The 22,392-nt window shown below is 36.7% G+C and overlaps 1 protein-coding gene across 2 annotated transcripts in view; it reads left to right on the top strand.

Moving 5' to 3' along the window:
- The window catches only part of CUL3 (cullin 3), a 112,714-nt gene that overhangs the window by 55,188 nt on the left and 35,134 nt on the right, over positions 1 to 22,392 (top strand). For both annotated transcript variants that reach the window (XM_027514801.1, XM_027514810.1), the window contains 2 exons: positions 3,762 to 3,875; positions 21,993 to 22,153. In XM_027514801.1, coding sequence (XP_027370602.1) covers positions 3,762 to 3,875; positions 21,993 to 22,153 — 275 coding nt within the window. The remainder of the gene's footprint in view (positions 1 to 3,761; positions 3,876 to 21,992; positions 22,154 to 22,392) is intronic.

The raw sequence follows: 22,392 nt of genomic DNA, 5'->3' as shown, positions 1-22,392 counted from the left end.
ATCTGTCTAGTCAAGGCTATGGTTTTTTCCAGTGGTCGTGTATGGCTGTGAGAGTTGGACTATAAAGAAAGCTGAGTGCCGAAGAATTGATGCTTTTGAACTGTGGTGTTGGAGAAGACTCTTGAGAGTCCCTTGGACTGCAAGGAGATCCAACCAGTCCATTCTAAAGGAGATCAGTCCTGGGTGTTCTTTGAAAGGAATGATGCTAAAGCTGAAACTCCAATACTTTGGCCACCTCATGCGAAGAGCTGACTCATTTGAAAAGACCCTGATGCTGGGAAAGATTGAAGGCAGGAGGAGAAGGGGATGACAGAGGATGAGATGGTTGGATGGCATCACCGACTCAATGAACATGGGTTTGGCTGGACTCCGGAAGTTGGTGATGGACAGGGAGGCCTGATGTGCTTCGGTTCACGGGGTTGCAAAGAGTAGGACTTGACTGAGTGACTGAATTGAATCGAATCAGGTGTATGTGTCTTTTGTAAATATTTTCTTCCAGTCTGTCTTATCTTTTCATTTTCTTGATTGAAATCTCTTAGTCTCTATGGGATTCTGTCTCTTTGCCAGGCTTATGATTTATTGTTTTAAATTACTGTGTCTTGCTTTCTCCTTTGCAAGGCTAGATGCTTTGCAAAGTCATCAGTTTTCAGCTACTACTTTAGGCTCTTGTGACAGCTGGTGCATCATCCTGCTCTCAGCTTCCATGATCTTATTAAACTTGTTCATCATCTCATTCTTCACATTACAGCTTTTCATCTGCATAATGTTCATATAGATTTTTTAAGTAATGGATCGGGTCACAATATGATTGGTAGGACCCTTTGGTTCTGGTACCACCTTTATTTCAGGGTTCTTCTTCCCCTTTGCCTTTGCTAGTGCAAAAACTAACTATGGTTTTGGTAGGGTGTGAGATTGATAATGTTACATATCCCCCACTTTCTGTTTTAAACTTTCTGTATTGTTATGTTAATAATTTGTAAGATAAAGGTTAAATCTTTTGTCACTTTATGTGTATTTTGCTTTATATGCCAGCTTAGTCTTGAAAAAGCCTGTTTTGATCTTCATAAACATTAAATTTTCATCTCCTTCTACCATTTTATTGTAAGTTTGGACAAATAATCTTTCACTTTTCATGTATCAGTACAAAGATCCTTTTCTGAAACAGTTTTAAAGGAACAATTTCTTGATCATAGAGTGATCTGAATAAGAGATGATTGCAGCAAGTATATTTAAGGGCATTTATCTTTCATCTTTTAGTCATCTCTGTGTGTGATCATTCAAAAATAAGTATTAACAAAATTAACTCTTAATAGCAACTTCCTTTCTGCTAAGTAGAATTCACTATTACTGATTTGTCAGGATAATTTTTTGAAGTATAATGCAAATAAAGCAGTGTTATTATTTCTGACACACTGTGCTAGTTGGTTACATTTTAATATTGTTGAAAGGCAGTATCTTATACTTGCTGATAATATTTTTAGTGTATAAATTAGTGGTTTTAGAAAACATGCCTTATTTTATAACTTTTAATAGGTAAAATTTTCATTTATTCAGCAAATATACCAAACATGTTTTTGCATTCCAAAATCAGAATGACTTTATAAATAGAGTTAACATATAACTTGATTTTATAAGAAAGGGAATATTTTCACTTAAATCCTTTCAAATGATTAATTTCTAGATTTTCCAGTGTTTAGAATGTCTAATACAGTTTCTCTAGTATTGTCATGATTTTAATTTAATTGCTACTCAGAGTTTAGAGGGTCAGTGAAAGAATATGAAGCTTGATGAAGAATTTTGTAAATAGGTACATTTTCAGCTTGCTGGGTTTTTTAATTTGTTTAGCATATGGGAGCTTGCATATGATGTGTGGTAGACTTAATTACTTGAAATATGATGTTTTACCACTTTGCATGAAAATGTTTAACATAGTACTGTCAACTGACATGGGTGTTTATCACTTTTAATATTGTCAACATATTTATAGAGTAATCTCTTAGTGATATGTTTAAAGTCAAGTAGCTGAGTCTTGTGAACAAGAGTATATAATGAAATTTTGAATTATGTGGTATAGACTAGTGGTTTTCATATTGTATGTTTGGTAGAAGAGATTAATTGTCCCACCAGTAAAAATCTCCCACTATTTTTCCTCTACATGTAAGAAAAAATAAATTACAGTTTTCTCAGATTCAGCTTTCTCTCCCATGTATTCAGAATAACGTGTGTGTGTTTTAATCTTTGGCACTTAAAATCACTTTATTCTAGTTCTAATACACAATGACATTTGATTTACATGTGTTTATAATTTGGGTTTTAGGTGTCAGAAAGTACTGTGCCTTCAGATTCTTCCAGCCTGAAAAAGTTAAACCATTGCTGTAGATTATCTGTGGTGAAGAATGTTTAGAGATTAAAAAAAAAAAATATGTCTCTTTAGGCTGGAGTTACTGAGAGTTGAGGTGGACCGTGGAAGATTGGTTGGATTTGAAAAACTGGCATTAATAGTCCCAAAGTGTCATAGGAACTTAGAGGACAGATGCAGTACTTCATGACGAAGCCAAAACCAGAGTCTAGATTCTGTTTCCTAGTCAAAGAATTTTTCCATTGAACTGATAACATAGCAGGAAGAAGTAATGGGCAGTAACCTGTTACTGGAGAAGGTGTGAATATACTTGTGGATTGTGGAAAAAAATTCCTGAATTCTTATCAGAATTGCCTTTAAAGGGTATTTCAGACTGGAAGGAACTTTATGCAAAGGCGGAAATGGTGAAAGAACATACCTTGTTGGAGGTGAATCATGGTATTGGAGGGTGGGTATGAAATAAAGGGTCTTTTATATGCCAGGCACTGTTGTAGATGTGGGAGGTACACACGGAGAAGAGAAAATCCCTGCTGCAATGGAGCAATAGTAAAGAAATAAATATGTAATATACTGGTAATTAGTGACAAATACTGTGAGGAAAAATAAAGTGCAGGGTGAAGAAGTAGAGGTATTGTTATTAAAATAGGATAGTCAGGAAAGACCTTTTTGTGGAGGTTAAACTTCAGTAGAAGAAAAGGAGGGGAGTGAGCTGTGTGAACTAAGCAGAGGAGATGGCAGAGCACATTTGCAGTATGCAGCTTTGTGGTAGCTGGAGTACATTAAGTTAATGTATTTTATGCTTGTTGAGTGTTTGCTGAGTGTTAGGCACTGTCTTATGTGTATTTCAAGTGGTAATTCAGTCCTTAAAACAGTCCTATAAAATGGATACTGTTTTAGATATGAGGCAGCTGAAGCACGGAGATGAAATAATTTACCCAAGGTTGCACTCCTAATCAACTGGGATTCAAGCCCAGGTAGTTTGACTCCAAAGTCAGTATTATTGACCATTTTTCAAAGATGGGGGAGGGGTAGTGTAGTAGAAGGTTTAACTGGAGCGATAGAGCCTGGGACCAGTTCTGTGGCACCTTTGTAGTTCTTTTGTAAGTCTTTAGGATTTTATGCTGACAAGTTACATCATTGGAGGGTTGAGAAATGCCCAGGAGATTGCTTTATGATTCTGGAGGTCAAGAGACCTGTCTGGACTGTACAAAACATGTTTTGTTAGTTATCTGTATATAGGTTATATTATAGCTTAAAATATTTCTACTGGTCTGTAACATGTTTCTTTGATTTAAAATCGAAGATTTCACTTCATTATTTTGTTGAACAGATAATGTGCACGTATACATATGAGTGTGCGTTAGGTGTATAAACAAACTGTAATGAACCCTTCTGTTAATAGGTGCGAGAAGATGTACTAAATTCATTGAATAACAACTTTCTTCAAACGCTAAATCAAGCTTGGAATGATCATCAGACAGCTATGGTGATGATTAGAGACATACTAATGTATATGGTAAGTAGAGCTTTGTTGTTTTTAAGTTAAGCATTTCAAAACACATTGTCTTTATTTCTGTCACATTTAGTTAGATTGTGCAACTCGGTGTGGGAAACTTTTCTTCTTTTTTTTAATACCATTTATGTCATAAGGGCCAACTTTAGCTTATATAAATAAAATCTTAGTTCGTATACTTAAGGATTAGAAAGGAAAAGATGTAATCAAGCACTTACGCTTCAATATGGGAAATACTGAAAAGCCCATCTCTGAGTAAGGGGAGTTGAGTGACAACATGAGAGATGAAAGCTAAATATTCTCTTGCAGATTTTTAAACCCTAATGTCCTTATGTTTTCAGTTACCGTATTAATGCAACTTTTTTTGTAATAACTGTACTCTTAATAGTTGCCATCTGTCTCTCCCAGTGGTATGTGTGTGTGCTCAGTTGTGTCCTACCCTTTGTGACCCCATGGACTGTAGCCCTCCCAGGCTCCTCTGTCCATGGAATTGCCCAGGCAAGAATACTAGAGTGAGTTGCCATTTTCTCCTCTAGGGATGTGTGTGTATATGTGTACATGTACACACACACACACACACATATGTGTATATATATTCTTCAGATATGTATTCCCTTTTTCACGTATAACTTTTTTGTTTTTATCATTCAAAAAAAAATACCTTGTTGATCAGAACAATTAGGAAAACATTGACTTGAGCTAGACTGTTTAATAGCTTTCAAGGAGATTAAAAACTGTCAGGTTTTTTTTTTAATACAATTATTAAAGATTCGTCAAGCTTAATTATTGTGTCTGCAGAGTCACCAAGCCCAATAACTTGTTTCTTCAGTGTTTGTGCTTGGGAATTGAACTTATGTTTGGGAATTGTACTTAATGATTTTCTTCTAAGATTTTACTCTCTGCTTTGGAATTTTTATTTTCAGTTTCTTTAGTTTTTGATTATTAGTTGTAATGGTGAGAGTGTATCCTAGTTTCTTTACTTGGTAGAATGAGGCAGTCTTTGAAAAGAATTTCCAGTGAGATCAAAGAACTATAAAGTTTTTTGTTCTGCTGAGTGAATTCAATCAGTCCTATTACCCCAGGATTTGTGATGCTGGGAAAGATTGAATGCGGGAGGAGAAGGGGTGGCAGAGGATGAGGTGGTTGGATGGCATCACTGATGCTATGGACGTGAGTTTGAGTAAGCTCTGGGGGTTGGTGATGGACAGGGAGGCCTGGAGTGCTGCAGTCCATGGGGTCACAAAGAGTGGGGACATGACTGAGTGACTGAACTGAACTGATTGGCAAGAGCATCAAAGAGGGGCTACTTCATTTTTCAGGGTTTTGGGAAAAGGTTTAGCAGATTATTTAGCCTTTCTGAGCCTCATTTTCCTTTTCACAATAGTGATCGCAGTGTAGACATTTTGAGGTAAATGAGGTAGCCTGTGAAAACATATTATAATGTTTAGGATTTAAATGTGAAATGACTTCGCTTACTACTGTCTTTTTTAAGTTCCAGTTTGTTGAGTCTTTGAGTTTCAACACAGACACTGAGATAGAAAATCACTTGTGATTTTATAGTCCATTGCTCTATTGATGAGTATTTTGAAATAATATATACTTACCCTTTATACTCTGTGATTTTTTAGAATTTCTATTTTACTTCAGCACACACACCACATTTTTTGTTGGTGGGGGCACAAAAGAAATCTCACACTTTGAATCCTAGCTGTTACGTGACTGTAGTCAGGGAGCTAATTATGATAATCAGGGAACTAATTATTATTCCTTGGCTTCATTTATAAAATGAAAATAATATTGTACTCATGGGTAGAGTAGCCGTGAGGCTTAAAGGAGCCCTTCATGTGAAGCATTTATATGGCCTGGACTGCAGTATTGTGTTCAGTAAAAATTGGTAGTAATATTTCCCTTCATCTTTTCATCGAATCCATCTAGTAGTGTAACAGCCCTGGATAAACCCAGCCACTTGCCTTCCCTGGGCTTCTGCTGGTATAAACCCCACTTGGGAAACCTCATACTATGTGTCCATTTTCGTGAACGTCCTCTATCAACCTTCCACACTGCCCAGAAGTCTCTAGTCAGCTCATTCTACCATTTTGAAACAATTCTTTCTCTTCAAGCCTCCTGCTATCCTGCTGGTCCCCTTACTCTTAATAAACAATCTCATCTGCCTTTTAGAGAAAGAGAAAGCATCAGGTAGAAGCTGTATTCATCTCTTGCCTCTGAGTCTGCAAGTTTCCCTCTATTTTCTCCCCCTTCTCAGAATAGTATCCCACTAAATTTTCTCTTGGACCCCCTCCACTGCCACCCAGGATCTCCCATTGCTATTCACAGCTAAATGTCTCATAGGAAGTGTTGACACTTGCTTCTCTCTTTTCTCATCGGTTTGAATCCGCCTGCAAGGTAGGAGACCCAGATTTGATCCCTGAGTCGAAAAGATCCCCTGGAACAAGAAATGGCAAACCACTCCAGTATTCTTCCCTGGGAAATCCCATGCACAGGGGAGCCTAGTGGGCAAGTCCATGAGGTCGCAAGAGTCAGATACGACTTAGCGACTAAACCACCACCATTCATTTTGAGTATGTTTCAGTCACGCTTCTACCTCAGCTCTTCTGTTCTGTCTTGCTCCTACTAGGATCACCATGTTTGCACATCTCTGAAAACAAAGCGCACTGCTAATCCTCACTTGCCTTGATTTCCCAGCAGCATTGGCACGCTTGAGTACTATTATTCTGGCATGGTTGAGTGCTTATTTTCTGTCATCAAGTACTCCCTTGGTATACCTCTGGCCTTTCTGACTGTTTCTTCTCAGTCACTCTTCTCTCTCTTCTTGCCCCTTAAAATAGAGCCTTTCTTGGGGCTTACCCTAGGCTTCCCTCTCCTGGTACATGGTTTTTACTTACCTTGACTCTCTGTAGTGCCTTTGTGTAAATGATTCTCACCTTATCTCTCCAGTCTCATGCTCTGAGATTCAGACTCATAAATTCATTGATCTAGCTGGTGGCTCCCTTCACTGTCTAGAGATAGTTCAAACTTGGCATTTCCAAGTGAGCTCATAATCAGTGTTATTCCATTTGGTCATGACAGGAACCTGGGAATTATTTTGTCAGTTTCTTCTCCCTTTTTTCCCACATCATATATTTCTAGAATGTGTAATTTCTCTATTTTCATATCTGCCACTCAAGACCAGAGCACTTTGATTTCTCAGTAGCTAGTCATAGAACATTAACCATGCTCTCCTCTCTTCTTTTTCACATGGTTCCTAGAATTATTACTTTAAAGTGCATGATTCTCTCTTATCCTTCTCTCTCATCTTGGAATTTTCATACCTGTGTTGTCGGGAAGTGTTTGCAGAATGTTTCCTCTCTTTTGTCATGTGTTTCTTCTTATCCTTTAAGACTTTGCTTAGATTTCTGGTAAGCTTTCCTTGCTCCATGCTTTGTACTGCCCGTGGCCCCAGCTGCTCTCATTGTACCTAGCGCTACTCCCTTTGTAGTATTTATCATTACTAACAAGTGCTTAAAGCCTCAGTTCCTCACTAGACTGGACTGGGAGGGGTGGGGACGGGACAGTGTTTGTATCACGGCTCTGTCTCCAACACCTAGCACAGCCTCCTGCACAACCTAGGCACTCACTACATCTTAGAATTACTATACACGTTGTGTTTTAATAGATGGTGCATTTTTTTCAAAATGCTTATTAAAAAATGCAAAATTTTAGATTTAGAAAGAGGTTAAAGTGTTGATAATGTATTTTCATATTCCACAGGTATAATTCTTTCATCTTTCATTCTCTTCGTTTTGCCTTTTTATGTGTAGTATTCTGGGCTTAACTAAATAAGTTTTTTTAAAATTAAAGTATAATTAATTTCAGTTAACATTGAAATGTGCAGAACTAAAGTGTACAAAGTTATTTTTGACACATGTATGCACATGTGTAACCAGAGCTTCAGTCAAGATAAATTCTTCTAATTTTCCCAAAACTCCTCTCCTCCCCCCCAATTTTTTTATATTGACATCCCCGTTATTTTCTATGAAGCTTTTTACCCTCATTCCAAACTTATCAGATCACTTTACCTGCTAGATAAGACATATACCTAGGCAGATTTCTTCTTCCTGTGAAGACTGGCTCTGACTGTTGGAATATTAGAACTTAGGCTCATGGGAGAAGAGAAGATGCTGCACTGTCTTCCACCTTCCTCCTCCTCAGCTAGCTGACTTTTACTCTGACAGGGAGATGTCTGTATCTAAAATGCCCTGCACCAGCCTCAGTGTATAGATAACGTGGGAAGCACTGGCTCTTGAAAGTGAAAATGGAATCACAGGTTACATGGAGGCAGCTATTGGTCAAAATTTGTCCCTGAACACTTTGTTGGCAGGTTCAGCGTTCTGGAAAGAAAAGTGTACACATATCTCAAAATGGAACATGTGATTCTGCCACTATACTTTTTCTAACATTTGAGACTTAATTTACCTGTTTTGTCCCTGAAAGCATTGGAGTTTGTAATCTGCTTTATTTTTAATTCATCCTTTTCTTTAAGAAAAGTTAACATGTTAAACTTCTAAGATTGGTTTGGGGCTACTTAGTATGTTATCTTTTAAGTTTTGTAATTTTATGAAGAAAATTTGTTATAGGTTATATAATAGCTTTAATTATCAAAATAATCCACAGATATATTAATATTCATGCATTTCTCCCCCTGTAAACTATAAAATAGCTATTATATGGATGGCATTCTGTAGGTTGCTTTGGAGCAATTAGAATTCATTTCAAAAGAAATAGAAAAGCATTTCCTATTGTGTGGAAGGTTAATAGAATTTTCTGCATAAAACTTTGTGATGATTTTCCAAGATACTTTCATATTTTTACTTATTTATCTATATTCCCAGTCATTTTTACAAATAATAAAGATACAGTTCTGTTGAGGTTATCCTTAAAGACTAGAAGCTATAAATTCAAAGTCATGGGGGGAGAGTTGACCCAGGTTAAAAATGGATCACTGCTTCTTTGAGCTATTAGGAAAGTCATTAGGATGGGTAAAGAGGTGAAGTAGAATGTAGGAAGAACTTTGTGAAGAGGAGAGAAGCGAGGATGGTCTCCTTAATAAAGTAGAGCATGCGACAGTCGTTACTGGTCGCAGAATCATGTGAGGTGCTGAGGAATGTGGTAGGCTGAGTAATGGACTCCCAGATACGCCCACGACTAATCTCTGGAACGTAGAGGTTGTCACCATATTCGGCAGAAGGAACTTTGCAGAGGTGGTGAGGTTGAGGATCATGAGATGATAGTTGTCTTAGGTTATCCTGCTGCAGGGTCTTTATAAGAGAGTTGCAGGAGGGTCAGAGTAAGAGAAGGCAGTATGGCAGACACAGAGATTGGAGTCATGCGCTTTGAAGATAGAGGGGCTATAGTCCAGGAATACAGGTGACCACTAGAGATTGAAAGAGACAGGGAAGTGAAACTCCTCAGAGCTTCCAGAAAGAACCAGTGCTACTAACATCATAATCTCTTCTAGTGAAACTGTTTTCAGTCTTGTCAACTCTGGAACTGTTACAGAGTAAACGAGGTACTGAAGCTGGTCATTTGTTCTGCAACAATAGGAAACTAACACACAGGGAGGTTTGGAATATCCCCTGTGCTGGGTCAGCCACCTAAGTGGGTCATCTGTAATTGTGAGGGGATAATTTAAGTAAGTTGGCACAAAGTTTGTATAGTGACGGCAGTCAGTAGCCTTCATACTTTCTTTGGAGGGACTTAGCAATCTCAGAGAAGAATATTCAAAAGCTAAGGAAAACCTACGAATTCAATTTGGCTTATTGGGTACGGGGAATAATTCTAAGATCGTAGCATTGTTAAAATTGTTGGTTGTCAATCTGTGCTATTTTAAGAAGCGGGCAATTGAATCACAAGTTCCCAGGAAACAAGTGTTCCATGTTAGAGATCAGTAGACATGAAGTTCTAGTTGAAGTGAGGAGCTGTTGAAATGTACACAGGGAGAGGTGGGAGGAAAAAGAGGACCTTTAATACAAGAGATATTTGAGGTCTTATAATGATGAAGCTGAAAGTCTGTCCATCTCAATATGTGGGTGAAGGGATTCCTGATAAGATGGGAGATGAAAATTTAGGCATCTGTAAGGAGTGTGTCAAATTGGTCATTATTATGAAAATTACAGTTATCAGAGGTGATATCAAGGAACCAAGTTGAGAGATAATATAAGCTGTTTGCTAAAGCTACCAAGGATTTGTATGTCCTTGGATACCAGAAGATAGGATGAGAACATGGAGATCACAGAATTTGAGAGTCTGCCTTTTCTTTTGTAGATTTTGGTACTTTTTAGATCCAAAAAAATATTTCTTCTTTACTGTATTCTAGATTGAGCACTGAGAAAAGTTTGAAAACAGCTGTATTCTAGAGGAGCACAGATAGGTTGTTTAAAGTCTTCTTGGTACTTTCTCTGCTTTCAAAATGATATCTTAGAGGAAAATAGGATGTGGCTTTTGGGCTGTTAAGCTTCACACTTTTTAATTTTTTTTTTTTCTTTAACTTACTCCTTTTGCAAGAAGGGCCTGTACAAGACGGGCTCCCCATATGTGCTCTAGTTTTTGCATTTGTGACTGATAGTATAATACCTTGGTGTCTTTTTATGGTTAGTTCAGAAGCCGAGTACTGGGCATTTATGTAAAATAAAACCAGGGCAACATCATAAGTACTGTAAAGGTTAAGCATATTGGGCTTGATAGTTTGGATTTCCTTCCTTGCCATCCATTTAAGTTCCCCTTTCAGCAAATTAACAGAACCATAAACACTTTTGATTACTTATGCCCTGTGAACTGTTTTTTTGTGTGTGCAGTGATGATGTAGCAATCCATGACATTGAGTTTAGGGAGGGAGGCTGCTGCTGTTGCTACGTCACTGCATTCGTGTCCGACTCTCTGCAACCCCATAGACGGCAGCCCACCAGGCTTGCCTGTCCCTGGGATTCTCCAGGCAAGAACACAGGAGTGGGTTGCAAGCAGGTTAATCCATCATGGGTAGGTCCTGTGGAGGTGCACTCATAGAGCACAGATACCTTGGTGTAGGAAAGGAAGATGAAACTTTGTCAATAAAGGAGACTTCACACTCACACACACTGACACATACACACACACTTATATGTTTATGATAATTTATTTACACAGAGTTGAGCTAACATTTATTCACCTTTGTTGCTTATGTGGATAAATTCACTCAGCAGGTATGCTGTGAATGTGTATTATATGTCAAACACTATTCTAAACAACTGGGTTTCTTTTTCCAATTTCTTCTGTCATTGGGCAGTTTTATGATGTGGACGTCGCATTTGGGTAGATAATCCTGTTTTCCCAAGCCTATAATTTAAGAAAAGTGATTTTTATCAATGATCCAAGTGTAAGCTAAGAAAGCATATTAGAAATTTTAGCACTGTTTTCTCATTTTTAAATTTTGAATCTGATGGTAAAATTCTCATTAAAGAAGTGATTTTTCTAAAGATTTAGACAAAAATTGTCATCAGAAGTTATTTAAAACCATTATTATTAGAATACTTAGAAACTCAGCAAAAATATTAGATACTGTAGCAGTTACAGCAGTTATTCTAACCACTAATTCAAAAGTCCCCTTTTAATTTTTTTAAAAACAATTTATAACAGGGAGAAGGAAATGGCAACCCACTCCAGTATCCTTGCCTGGAGAATCCCATGGACAGAGGAGCCTGGCGGGCTACAGTCCATAGGGTCACAAAGAGTCGGAGATGACTGAATGATGAACACTTGTGTATAACAAATTAAACTACACATTTGCCCATTTTTTTTTAATGTGGGTTTTCTGATTTTTTAAAAAATTTGAGAGAGTTCTTTGTATGTTCTGGATAAAAATACTTCATCAAATAATAAATGTATTGTGAGATATTGTCTTTCATTCTAGATATCTTTTTTCCTAATGGTGTCTTTGAAGAGAAGTTTTTAATTTCAGTTGGTTTCAGTTTTTCAATCTGCAGTTGTTGGAGAAAGTGTTGTGTATATATCAATTGGTCAGATTTACTAATCAAGTTCAGATCTTACCCATCTTTACTAATTTTTTTGTCTGCCTGTTCTATCAACTACCAAGAAATATTAAAATCTTCAGATTTGATTTGGGTCTTATTTCTCCTTTTAGGTTATATATTTTTAAGTTTTGTTATACAGTGAATATAAATTTAGGATTATATCCTTCTTTATCTTTAGTAATACTTCCTGCTAAAAGACTACTTTGTCTAGTATTAGTATGAGCTTTCTTATAATTAATGTTTTCATAGCAAACTTCATCCAACTGTTTGCTTTTCACCTTTTTGTCTGCTTATATTTAAGGTGTGTCACTTGTAAGTACCAAATAGTAACATGCTTTTTAACCCCATCTGATTATCTTTGTTTTTAAAATGAAGCATGTAGTTCTTTTATGTTTAATGTGATTACTGACACATTGGGGTTTATGTTTGCCATCCTGCTGTGGTTTTCTTTTTTCTGTTTGTCTCATCTGTTCTTTATTGATTTTTTTTCTTTCAGTTTTCTTTACTTCTTTTAGGTGAGTCAAGTATGTTTTATTACTATACCCCCTTCCCCCATTAACTGTTATTTATATATGCTTTTATTATTATCATTTTAGGGATTTAGAGATTACAACACAGACCCTTGATTTACAGTTTACTTAAATTTGTTTGTCGTTGGTTTGTTCTTAAACACTTCTGGATAGTTTGAGTATAGAATATTTTTGACTTCCGGGGGCCTTTTCGTCTTAGTTTTTAGACATTGGATCCTGGGGTGTTTGTTTTGTTGTGCCTGGTAACTTTTCCAACATTGTATATGAAAATTTGTGGAGGCCCTGAGTGATGATAACCTTCCTTCTTAGGAAATGCAGTTTTCTTCTGGCAGACAGGCACAGTATGGGCAGATCACCATAATCTATATGAAACTGGCTTTTAGGCTTTGTTAAGGTTGATCTGTTTTTAGTTTGCCTTTTTGTTTTCTTCAGACCATCCCTTCTGGGGTCTCAGTCAGAAGCCTGAGTTGTTTACGGTTTGGTCTCCACATTAGTGCGCCTTAAGATAACACTGACTTGACCTCACTGCAGGGCTTCTGGCAGTCTCTGTTCAGCTCTTAGTCTCCCTGCGCTGCTTTCTGTTTGGAGTTTTGGTGTCTCATCCATGCTTAGATGATGTGTCAGTAAACGTCTCAGTGAAGTTTGCTTGCACAACTTTGGTTCTTTTCTTTAGACTTTTGCCTCAGAAGCCTTGGCTACTTGATAGCCATTCCACCTGTGACTTTCTGCTTGGCCTCCAAGTATTGTGAGAACAACAGATGACCCAAGGGAATGAGTGAAGGCAAATGTAGGACTCTTCTCAGTATACTTGCCTTTTTCCCAGAACATTGGTCCCGCAAATCCAGATGGCTTTTGGTGCTCTTTGATGCTTTTAAACAGTATTTGTTTGTTTGTTTTATTTTAAAATACATATGATGTTAAATACATTCATACTGTTACACAGCTATCATTGCCTCCATTCATCTCTAGAATTTCACCTTGCAAAACTGATACCCATTAAACGGTAACTCCCCATCCCCCCCACCCTATTCCTCAGTCCCCTGGTCTCCACCACTGTACTTTCTGACTGTATGAATTAGTCCACTCTAGCTACCTCTTAAAAGTGGAATCATAGAATATTTGTCCTTTTGCAACTGAAGTTTCATCCATGTTGTAATCTGAGTCTGAGTTTCTTTCCTTAACAGATTAGTGGTTAACAGAGGGAAAGGGGAGTGAGGGCAAGGCAAGATGGTGAAACTGAACTTGTGGTGAGCACGTTGTAGTGTATACAGAAGTCATAATGTTTTACACGTGAAATGTGTTACGTCAGTTTTTAAAATTGTCTTTCTTTTTAAGGCTGAGTAATACTCAGTCATATGGATATGCTACAGTTGCTTTTCCATTCGCAAGTCAATGGTCTCTTGGATTTTTTTCCCACCCTTTGCCTATTTTGAATAACACTGCTATGGATAGGAGTGTAAGAATATTTCTTTAAGACCCATCTTTTGAGTATAAACCCAGACAGTAGAATTGCTGGATTACATGATAATTCTATTCTTAATTTTTAAGTAACTACCATCTTATTTTTCGATAGCAGCTGAACAATTTTACATTCCCAGCAATATTCAAAAATTCCGATTTCTCCGTATTCTCACTATGTGCTTGTTGTTTTTCCTTTCTTTACCTTTTATTTTAAAGTTGCAGTATAACTGGTTTACAATATTGTGTTAATTTCTGCTGTACAGCAGTGTGAATCCGCTGTATGTATACATAGTATATTTCCTCCTGGGCTGAACTCTGCTATATAATGACTTCTTGCTAGCTATCTGTTTTACACATGGTAATGTACATGTGTCAGTGCTACTCTCATTATCCCACCCTCTCCTTTACCTGCTATGTCTATAAGTTCATGCTCTACATGCAGATAGGTTCATCAGTGTCGTTATTCTAGATTCTATATATGTGTGTGAATATACAGTATTTGTTGTTCTCTTTCTGACTTCTTCACTCTGTATGACAGCCGCTAGGTTCTTCCACATCCCTTCAGATGGCTCGATTTCAGTCCGGTTTATGGCTGAACAATGTTCTTTTGTATATATGTACCACGTCTTCTTTATCCATTCATCTGTCAGTGGACATCTAGGTTGCTTCCGTGTAGTGCTGCAGTGAACATTAGGGTACATGCATCTTTTTGAATAATTATTCCTTTTTAATAGTAACTATCTTGATGGCTGTGAGGTGGTAATATTGTAGCTTACTTTTATAGTTATTGTGAAAGGAGTTTGTTTTATAAATGGTATTCTTTCAAGACAAAGAGTGAAAGTACGTGATAATAGCTTTTTGAGATAGGTGTTATTTTATATTGAAGAAACAAACACAGATGTTAAGGTCACACCTAGTAAATGGTAGAGATAGGATCAAGACAGCCTGTCTGGCTCATAAATCTGTGCTTATGAACACTGAATGATATCGCTTCTCTGATACAGGTCTTCTTTTCTAAAAATCTTATAATCACATTATTAAAATTGGTATGGTTCTAATAGGGACAGTATTCTAGCGTTGTTGCTTTATTCCCCACCATTACATTGGTGAAATTTTGCAGTAGGAAACAGTGCTTTTATTTTGTGATTTGGTGCAAGTTATATAGCTTTAGAGAAACATGACTAGGGGTTTGTTTTGTCACATATCCTAAGATAAAGTTCTTGAGATGAACGGGAATTATTGTAAAGTAGAATTTCTTGGGGACCTCCCTGGTCGTTCCAGTGGTTAAGACTTCATTTTCCAATGCAGGACCTGTGGGTTCCATCCCTCCTCAGGGGGCTAAGATCCTACACTCCTCATGGCCAAAAAACCAAAACATAAAACAGAAGTAATATTGTAACATTCAGTAAAAAGACTTTTTTAAATAATAGAATTTCTTGGAGCTGCACAGCCTTAAACGGCCTTCATGTTCCCAAGAGGGAGATTGGGGCCCATTTTATATTGGTGGAAATTATGACTTTGAACTTTAGTTATGCAGCTAAGTTTTCAAGCCAGGTTTTTGGACACTGTATCCTGTGCTTTTTCATTCACTTTATCCAGAATTAACCAGTAACATTTCTGTTAAATTCAGAAGTATTAATCTGGGCAGTTTACTATTTCATATCTTATGGATGCCTTTTCAGCAATGTAGTCAGACACTAGCATTCTGTAAAAATATCGGGACACTTCTTCAACCGTTGCTCTGATTAGACTGTTTTACCCCTACTGTAAACTCTGCCATAGAACCTTTTTGTTGCTTTTCTGGGGTTTTGTTTTGTTTTTAAATTTTCTATTTCTGTCTTCATTGTGTTAATCCATCTTAACTTGTGGTTAGAAAGTGAACCCTGTTTTTGAAAACACTTAAATTTATAACTTGTTGGTAAAAGATTGCCTGGTGATTAAATTTGGGAAAGTAGGTTCAAACCTACAGTAGCTACTTATTATAGCGGTATTTTCTTGTGTGTGTCTTTTCTTTTAAATGAGTCTAATTTTTCAGGATTTATCTCTAGTTTATGAGTAGGATAAATATTTAGTATTGATAAAGATTTTTAACCTGATTTACATTCCTATTTTTCTGTTCTCTTGTAAAAAAAATAAATGAAAGCAGTTATAGGTCATCTTGCCTTGAGATGTGGGAAAGAAAAATGAGTGAAAGTGAGAGAAGAATTAAGTTTTATTAACCATCTTGGCAATGTACTTGATAGACCAACTTTCAGAGCTATACACTTAGATTCAAAAAGTGCTCTTTGCCTAAAGAGCTGCCATTGGTCATAAGTGGGATCAAGCAGGAAGTGTAGACAAACGAGTACTAAACCATAACTGCTCCTAGTTCCTTAGTGTTGTTACCGAAAGTACTGAACTACTGGAATTTGAAGCAAAAAAATGATGAAGATCTGCCCTAAATTTTATAATTGAGGCAAAGGAATGTTGTATATATATTTATAGTGCTAAGTTTTCAGACTTGAATATTACCCAAAGGTTAGAATTTGCTCCCTGAGTACCCATTTAATCTTACAAGAAAACATTGTTCGGTGAGACTAGATATGAATGATACTGAAAGAGCTTATAATTTGTTCTTTCCTTGGCTGTTTCATGACATGATGACTGTTGATTGAAAATATTTCCCAAACCATTTATTGTGGGTAAATTAAATAGTATGAGTTACTTTTTGAACTTCATTACCAAATTTTTGTTACTGTTTTTATTTATCCCTGACTCCATGAAACTATTTAGCCCACTTACACAGTCATTTCTTGACTTTGCATAGATTTAGCTTTCCTAAAAAATTTTCTTTTTGCATAGTGTGTCTTGGACCATCTGAGAATACTTTTGCATTCTGAGTTTGACCTCTTATATATTAGTTAGGTATTTAGGTATCGAGGTGAATTAGGTGTCTCGGTGAAGCTGTCAGTTAAGGGGAAAAGGTTTGCTTAGCCTAGGAATAGCAGTTCCCGAGAGGGAACCATAGAGATTTTAAATGTAGTTTTATCTCCGTAGTGATGAAACATGGATTTTTCAGAACATTTTTGAATTCAAAATGCCTTAAAAAGGAATTTATTTTGGCTTTAAAAAGTCAAATAGAAGCAACCACCAACTTTCTACCTGTGCTTATCTCTCTAGTAGATAACTGACTGAAGTTGAACTCATACAAATTACATTTTGGTCAAATTAAATATCACATAGACACATATACAAAATAAAAAGTCCTGCAGTGATTTAAATGATTACAGCTAAATAGATACTGTATTAACATAAAGTTAGCCATTTATTTTTTTAACAAAGATTCCTATTAGAATCTGTTATGAAATGCTCTTGTGTACCCACAGGCTGAAGTCCTTCTGATAGTGCTTAATAAACAGTAAAAAGATTTAGCATGTTCATTCAGCAAATATTTTAATATTTATCATGTTCAGATCACAAGTTTATTGTGAATGTGTGCCTGCGTTATTGTTCATACACATGTAAACACCTAAATGTGTGCATGTGTAGCTTTTACTTTGCTTGATGGCTATCAATCACATGTACCAAACAATATAAATGACCATTTGGTATTACTCATTTTAAGTAGCCACACTCAAGGTTGCAGGTTTTCCTTCTCTATTTGTTAGTTCTCTGGTATCCATAGTCAAATTTCAGGGTTAACAGGTTTTCTTAATATTATGTCATTTAATTATGATCATTATATACACCTTGACAGTCTCACATTGAAAGACAGGGTTTAGCATCAGTATTTCCCATGTCCTCAGTTATTTTCCATGGATGTAAATTTTGTGTGATTTCCTTGAATACCCTAGCCATGTGGTCCCATTATACCTGGCTTCTCCTACTCTGAAGCATTGTTTGTCTCTGTATGCAGTATACCTGAAGAGCTTATTAGCTGCACCAGGCTCCCTTTCTGTCTTTTTGCCAGAAGACTTAAGATAGCAGTTTCTATAGGCCATATGCGGAGAGGGCAATGGCACCCCACTCCAGTACTCTTGCTTGGAAAATCCCATGGATGGAGGAGCCTGTTAGGCTGCAATCCATGGGGTCGCTAAGAGTCAGACACGACTGAGTGACTTCACTTTCACTTTTCACTTTCCTGCATTTGGAGAAGGAAATGGCAACCCATTCCAGTGTTCTTGCCTGGAGAATCCCAGGGACGGGGGAGCCTGGTGGGCTGCCGTCTATGGGGTCGCACAGAGTCGGACACGACTGAAGTGACTTAGCATAGCATAGCATAGGCCATATGGTTATAGAATGATAGCATCACTGTGTTTAGGATTGAGAGGGGAAAAACCCAGGCCAGAGGAGACTGATAACAGAAGGAAAGAAGTAATAGTGATACATGTCTTGATCCCTAGTATATGCTAAGTCTTGATCAGAGAGTTAAGCTTCAAAGGAAATCAGAGTTTTAGAGAGTATTTTTACCAGCCCTTTGTGTTACCCAGGACCAGAGTGGATAAATGATTTACTCAGAATCAAACCAGCAGTTAATGGTAGGGCCAGACATCTTAAGAAGAATTCTGTAACTGACATGTCCACTTTAGAAAGCAATTTGGCTATTTCCATGTGGCCAATACTTCTGCTCATAGAAATCTATCCAAAAAAAAAAAAAGAAGGCATACATCCTACAAGAAGATTGTACCCAAGTGTGCATAGCAGCATTACCTGTAGGAGACTGGAAACAACTGGTAAACTGAAACAGCCCTAGATATCCATTAGCTGATAAATGGGTAAACTAAATGTGGCATATCCATGCAGTGGAATACTATTCAGCACTGAACAGGAAAGAAATACTAATATGTGTTACATTAATGAACCTTAGCAATCTTAACGCTTAGTAAAAAATGAGACTCAAAAAGATTACATATTATATGATTCCACTTCTATGAAATGTCCAGGAAAGGAAATTATAGAAAAAGCAGAGGTGCTGATAGTGACAATTAATGTCAGAAGGGCTGGAGGGATTTTTTGAGTGACGGAACTATATTCTATAACTGGATTATTGCAGTGATTACACAGTATAGAAATGGACTGTGAATTATTGAACCATACTCTTAACAATGAGTGAATTTTTTATGGCATATAAATTAACTACAATAAAGCCAAAAGGGGGAACATTAAAAATTTTCACTTTAACACTTTTAATTTACTCTGAAGGTTACATTGCTGCATCTTTTGTTCTGTAATTCTTAAAGGTAATTGCCTTTCACCAAAACCAATAAAATCCGATCTAGTTCTTTGACATTTCTCTTATCCTAAATTAGAAACATTTGGTTTCTTAAGAAAGAGGTATTTTAGAAGGCATATGTTAACTTTGCTAATATGTATTATGTATATGTATGTTATATATCTCCTACAAGATGTGCTGACGGTTACAGAGGCATGTAATACATTGAAGCTTGACAGTACTTGCTGGAATTGACAGTACTTTCTGCTCTAGCCGTGAAAAGCCTGATTGGTAGACATTCTCTCAGTGCTATCCCACTACTTTTCAGTATATCTTTGTCTTGTTCTTTTCAGTTGAGCTTTCCTTACTGAGAGTCAGTTGTATTTGTTTTCAAATTATGCTAATTGTACTTCCTGTTTCTACATAATTTTATATTGTGTCAATCAGTAGAATAGTGTGTAAAACAATACAGTTTGTTATTTGGCAGACTAGATTGAATGTTTTGGAAAGACTTGACAAAGGCAAATCGCTAAATATTGGGTTATTTGGTAATTTAAAAGTCTAGGGTGGAAACTAAAAATTTAGAAGGCCTTTTACAGTTAGATTGCCTCACGATTATCTCTGGTCACGATCCATCTTAATAAAACTGAAAGTGGAAATGCTAGACAATTTACATTGAATGAGTATATTTGAGAAAGACAGCATTGACCTCTAATAACAGGACGCATGTTCAAATAAAAAGTATTTTAGTGAACACGCACATGTTTTAAAGTAAAATGTTTAAGGTGCAAGTGTGGTGTGTGTATGTATGTAATGGTTTTCCTGTTTCACCACTTTAATTAATCAGTTAACTGGTTTTGGTGGCATTGGGTAAGAGTGATTCTATATTTGGTCCAGATTCTGTGCCATAGATATTTATGTTCAAAATTGAAAAAAATTTATAAATAATTTATGCTTTAATTGGAGTGACTATTTTTATAATAAAAATAATTCTCATTGCTTTATGAATTACTGGGTTTTTGTCAGTTTTCATTGAATACGTTTTGTTTTATGCTGAAAAGTAAGCCAGAATCAGGATGATACTGGAGGGTGGGGGAGAGTTGGACCTTGAAGTTCATGAGTAAGCTTCAGTAAAAGTGAGTCCGTTAAAAAAAGAGGGATGTGCACAGGGTGAAACTTAGAATTTAAGATCTCAAGGAAAGAAGTGTGAAATTCAGGAATTTATTGAAGTCACCGGTGAAAATTTTGAACTTAACTGAAGTTGCTACCACAGTTTGAAAAATGTGGTATAAAATGTAGAAAGTAAGCACCAAAGATTAACAAAAGAGCAGCTTTCCTTGTAGCGTAGGAATGGACCATTGTTTGAGATGAATGAAAGTTGGAGGAATAGTGTCTGAAGAGAGGCTATACTACTCTCAAAAAATTAGATAAAAATTGGTTAGAAAGGTCATGAGTACATGTATATTTTATGTACAACTATAATTTTATATGTTTGCATTTTGTATATTTGTATTTTTACATAAAAACAGAAATGTCATTTCCTGCCATTGGAAAAAAAAAGATGAGTGCCATTTAATGCCTATTATGATATGATGTTCATGTTTACTTAGCTTGTACTTTATTTGGTATTGCTTTTAGTACAGTGTTCCTTTGAAAGTTCAGAGATACAGTTTAGTGGATCTTGTTTGGGGATTACAGATTCCTTTAAGAATCTGGTGAAAGCTATGGACTCTTCCCAAAATACTTACGTATTAATATGAACAAACACAAAATAATTTTTAAAACTTCCGAAGTTTGCGGGCCCACCAAAGCCCAGAGACATCCTGGTTAAGAACAGAATGGAATTCTGTTACTAATCCTTTTGTGAATGAAAAAGAGTAGTTTTATTTCAGTGTATCTTGATGTAAATACAGATTTCTAAGTATTTCACAAAATGAGCCTTCCATGACCAATAATTTTGGATTATCTGTGCTATATTAAGTGAAACACTGGTAACATGCTGGTAAGAACTTGAAAGTAAGATGACTGACTACTAGTAAATAATCCGAAATGGCATTAGCCAGGGGTGTTTTAATTATGTAATACTGAATGCTGCTCTGTTATAAGCATTTAGGAACTTTTAACATTTAACGGCACCCCGCTCCAGTACTTTTGCCTAGAAAATTCCATGGACGGAGGAGCCTGGTAGGCTGCAGTCCATGGGGTCGCTAGAGTCAGACACGACTGAGCGACTTCCCTTTCACTTTTCACTTTCATGCATTGTAGAAGGAAATGGCAACCCACTCCAGTGTTCTTGCCTGGAGAATCCCAGGGACGGGAAGCCTGGTGGGCTGCCGTCTATGGGTCGCACAGTCGGACACGACTGAAACGACTTAGCAGCAACATTTACCAATAAGCAGCCAGCTTAAGTCACATGTATCTCTATTTCATTTAGCTCTCGATTTTATTTAAAGAATATCACCTTCAGGTACAGTATTTAGGAAAATAAGAACCATGTTCATGCAGGGTATGGCTTTGGGGAAAAGGGAAGACCTGCCTGCCTGCTGTCTACCTTTCTCCTGTCTCCTTTCTGCTGACTTGTCTCTCTCCCTGGGTGGAGTGCTTTTTTTTCCTCCCTTTTACTTATGGTAAATGGGTCATCTTCACCTATCACCATTGTTTCAGTAGCCATTGTAAATAGTAAATACTTAACTATGTATAACTTTTATATAACTTGGGAGGTACTAGAAAATTCCATGCTGCCTGAAGTGTTTCTCACCTGAAAAATTGACCACTTTTGAAATTGTATTTCCTTTGCTTTTGTAACACAAAATGATTATTTTTCTGTACGCAAGAGTTTACTAATGTTTATATTATGATTTTCTTTTAACTGCAGGACCGTGTATATGTACAACAAAATAATGTGGAGAATGTCTACAATTTGGGATTAATTATTTTCCGAGATCAAGTTGTACGCTATGGGTGTATTAGGGATCATCTCCGGCAGACGCTATTGGATATGATTGCCAGGGAGCGGAAAGGAGAGGTTGTAGACCGGTATGACAGTCTTTCTAAACTCTTTGGGTTTAGGTTTTTAGTGGTTATATCTTGAGAATTGATTCACTGTCTTAATTTTAAGTTTGTCTAGCAGCAGCATGTTATAAAAATACTCAAAAACGTTATGTCACAGTTAGCAAAGTTAGCTAGATTTTAACTGAAAAGCAGACATTTATTTTTAGAAGAAACCATCCTAAAGCTTTTGTTTAATATATCTTTAAGAAGCAAATCAACCATTA

This window comes from Bos indicus x Bos taurus, chromosome 2, assembly GCF_003369695.1.
Source record: "Bos indicus x Bos taurus breed Angus x Brahman F1 hybrid chromosome 2, Bos_hybrid_MaternalHap_v2.0, whole genome shotgun sequence".
In the NCBI taxonomy this organism is placed as follows: domain Eukaryota; kingdom Metazoa; phylum Chordata; class Mammalia; order Artiodactyla; family Bovidae; genus Bos; species Bos indicus x Bos taurus.
The sequence above is the reverse complement of the archived record's forward strand: the minus strand, read 5'-3'. Positions and strand labels throughout refer to the sequence as shown.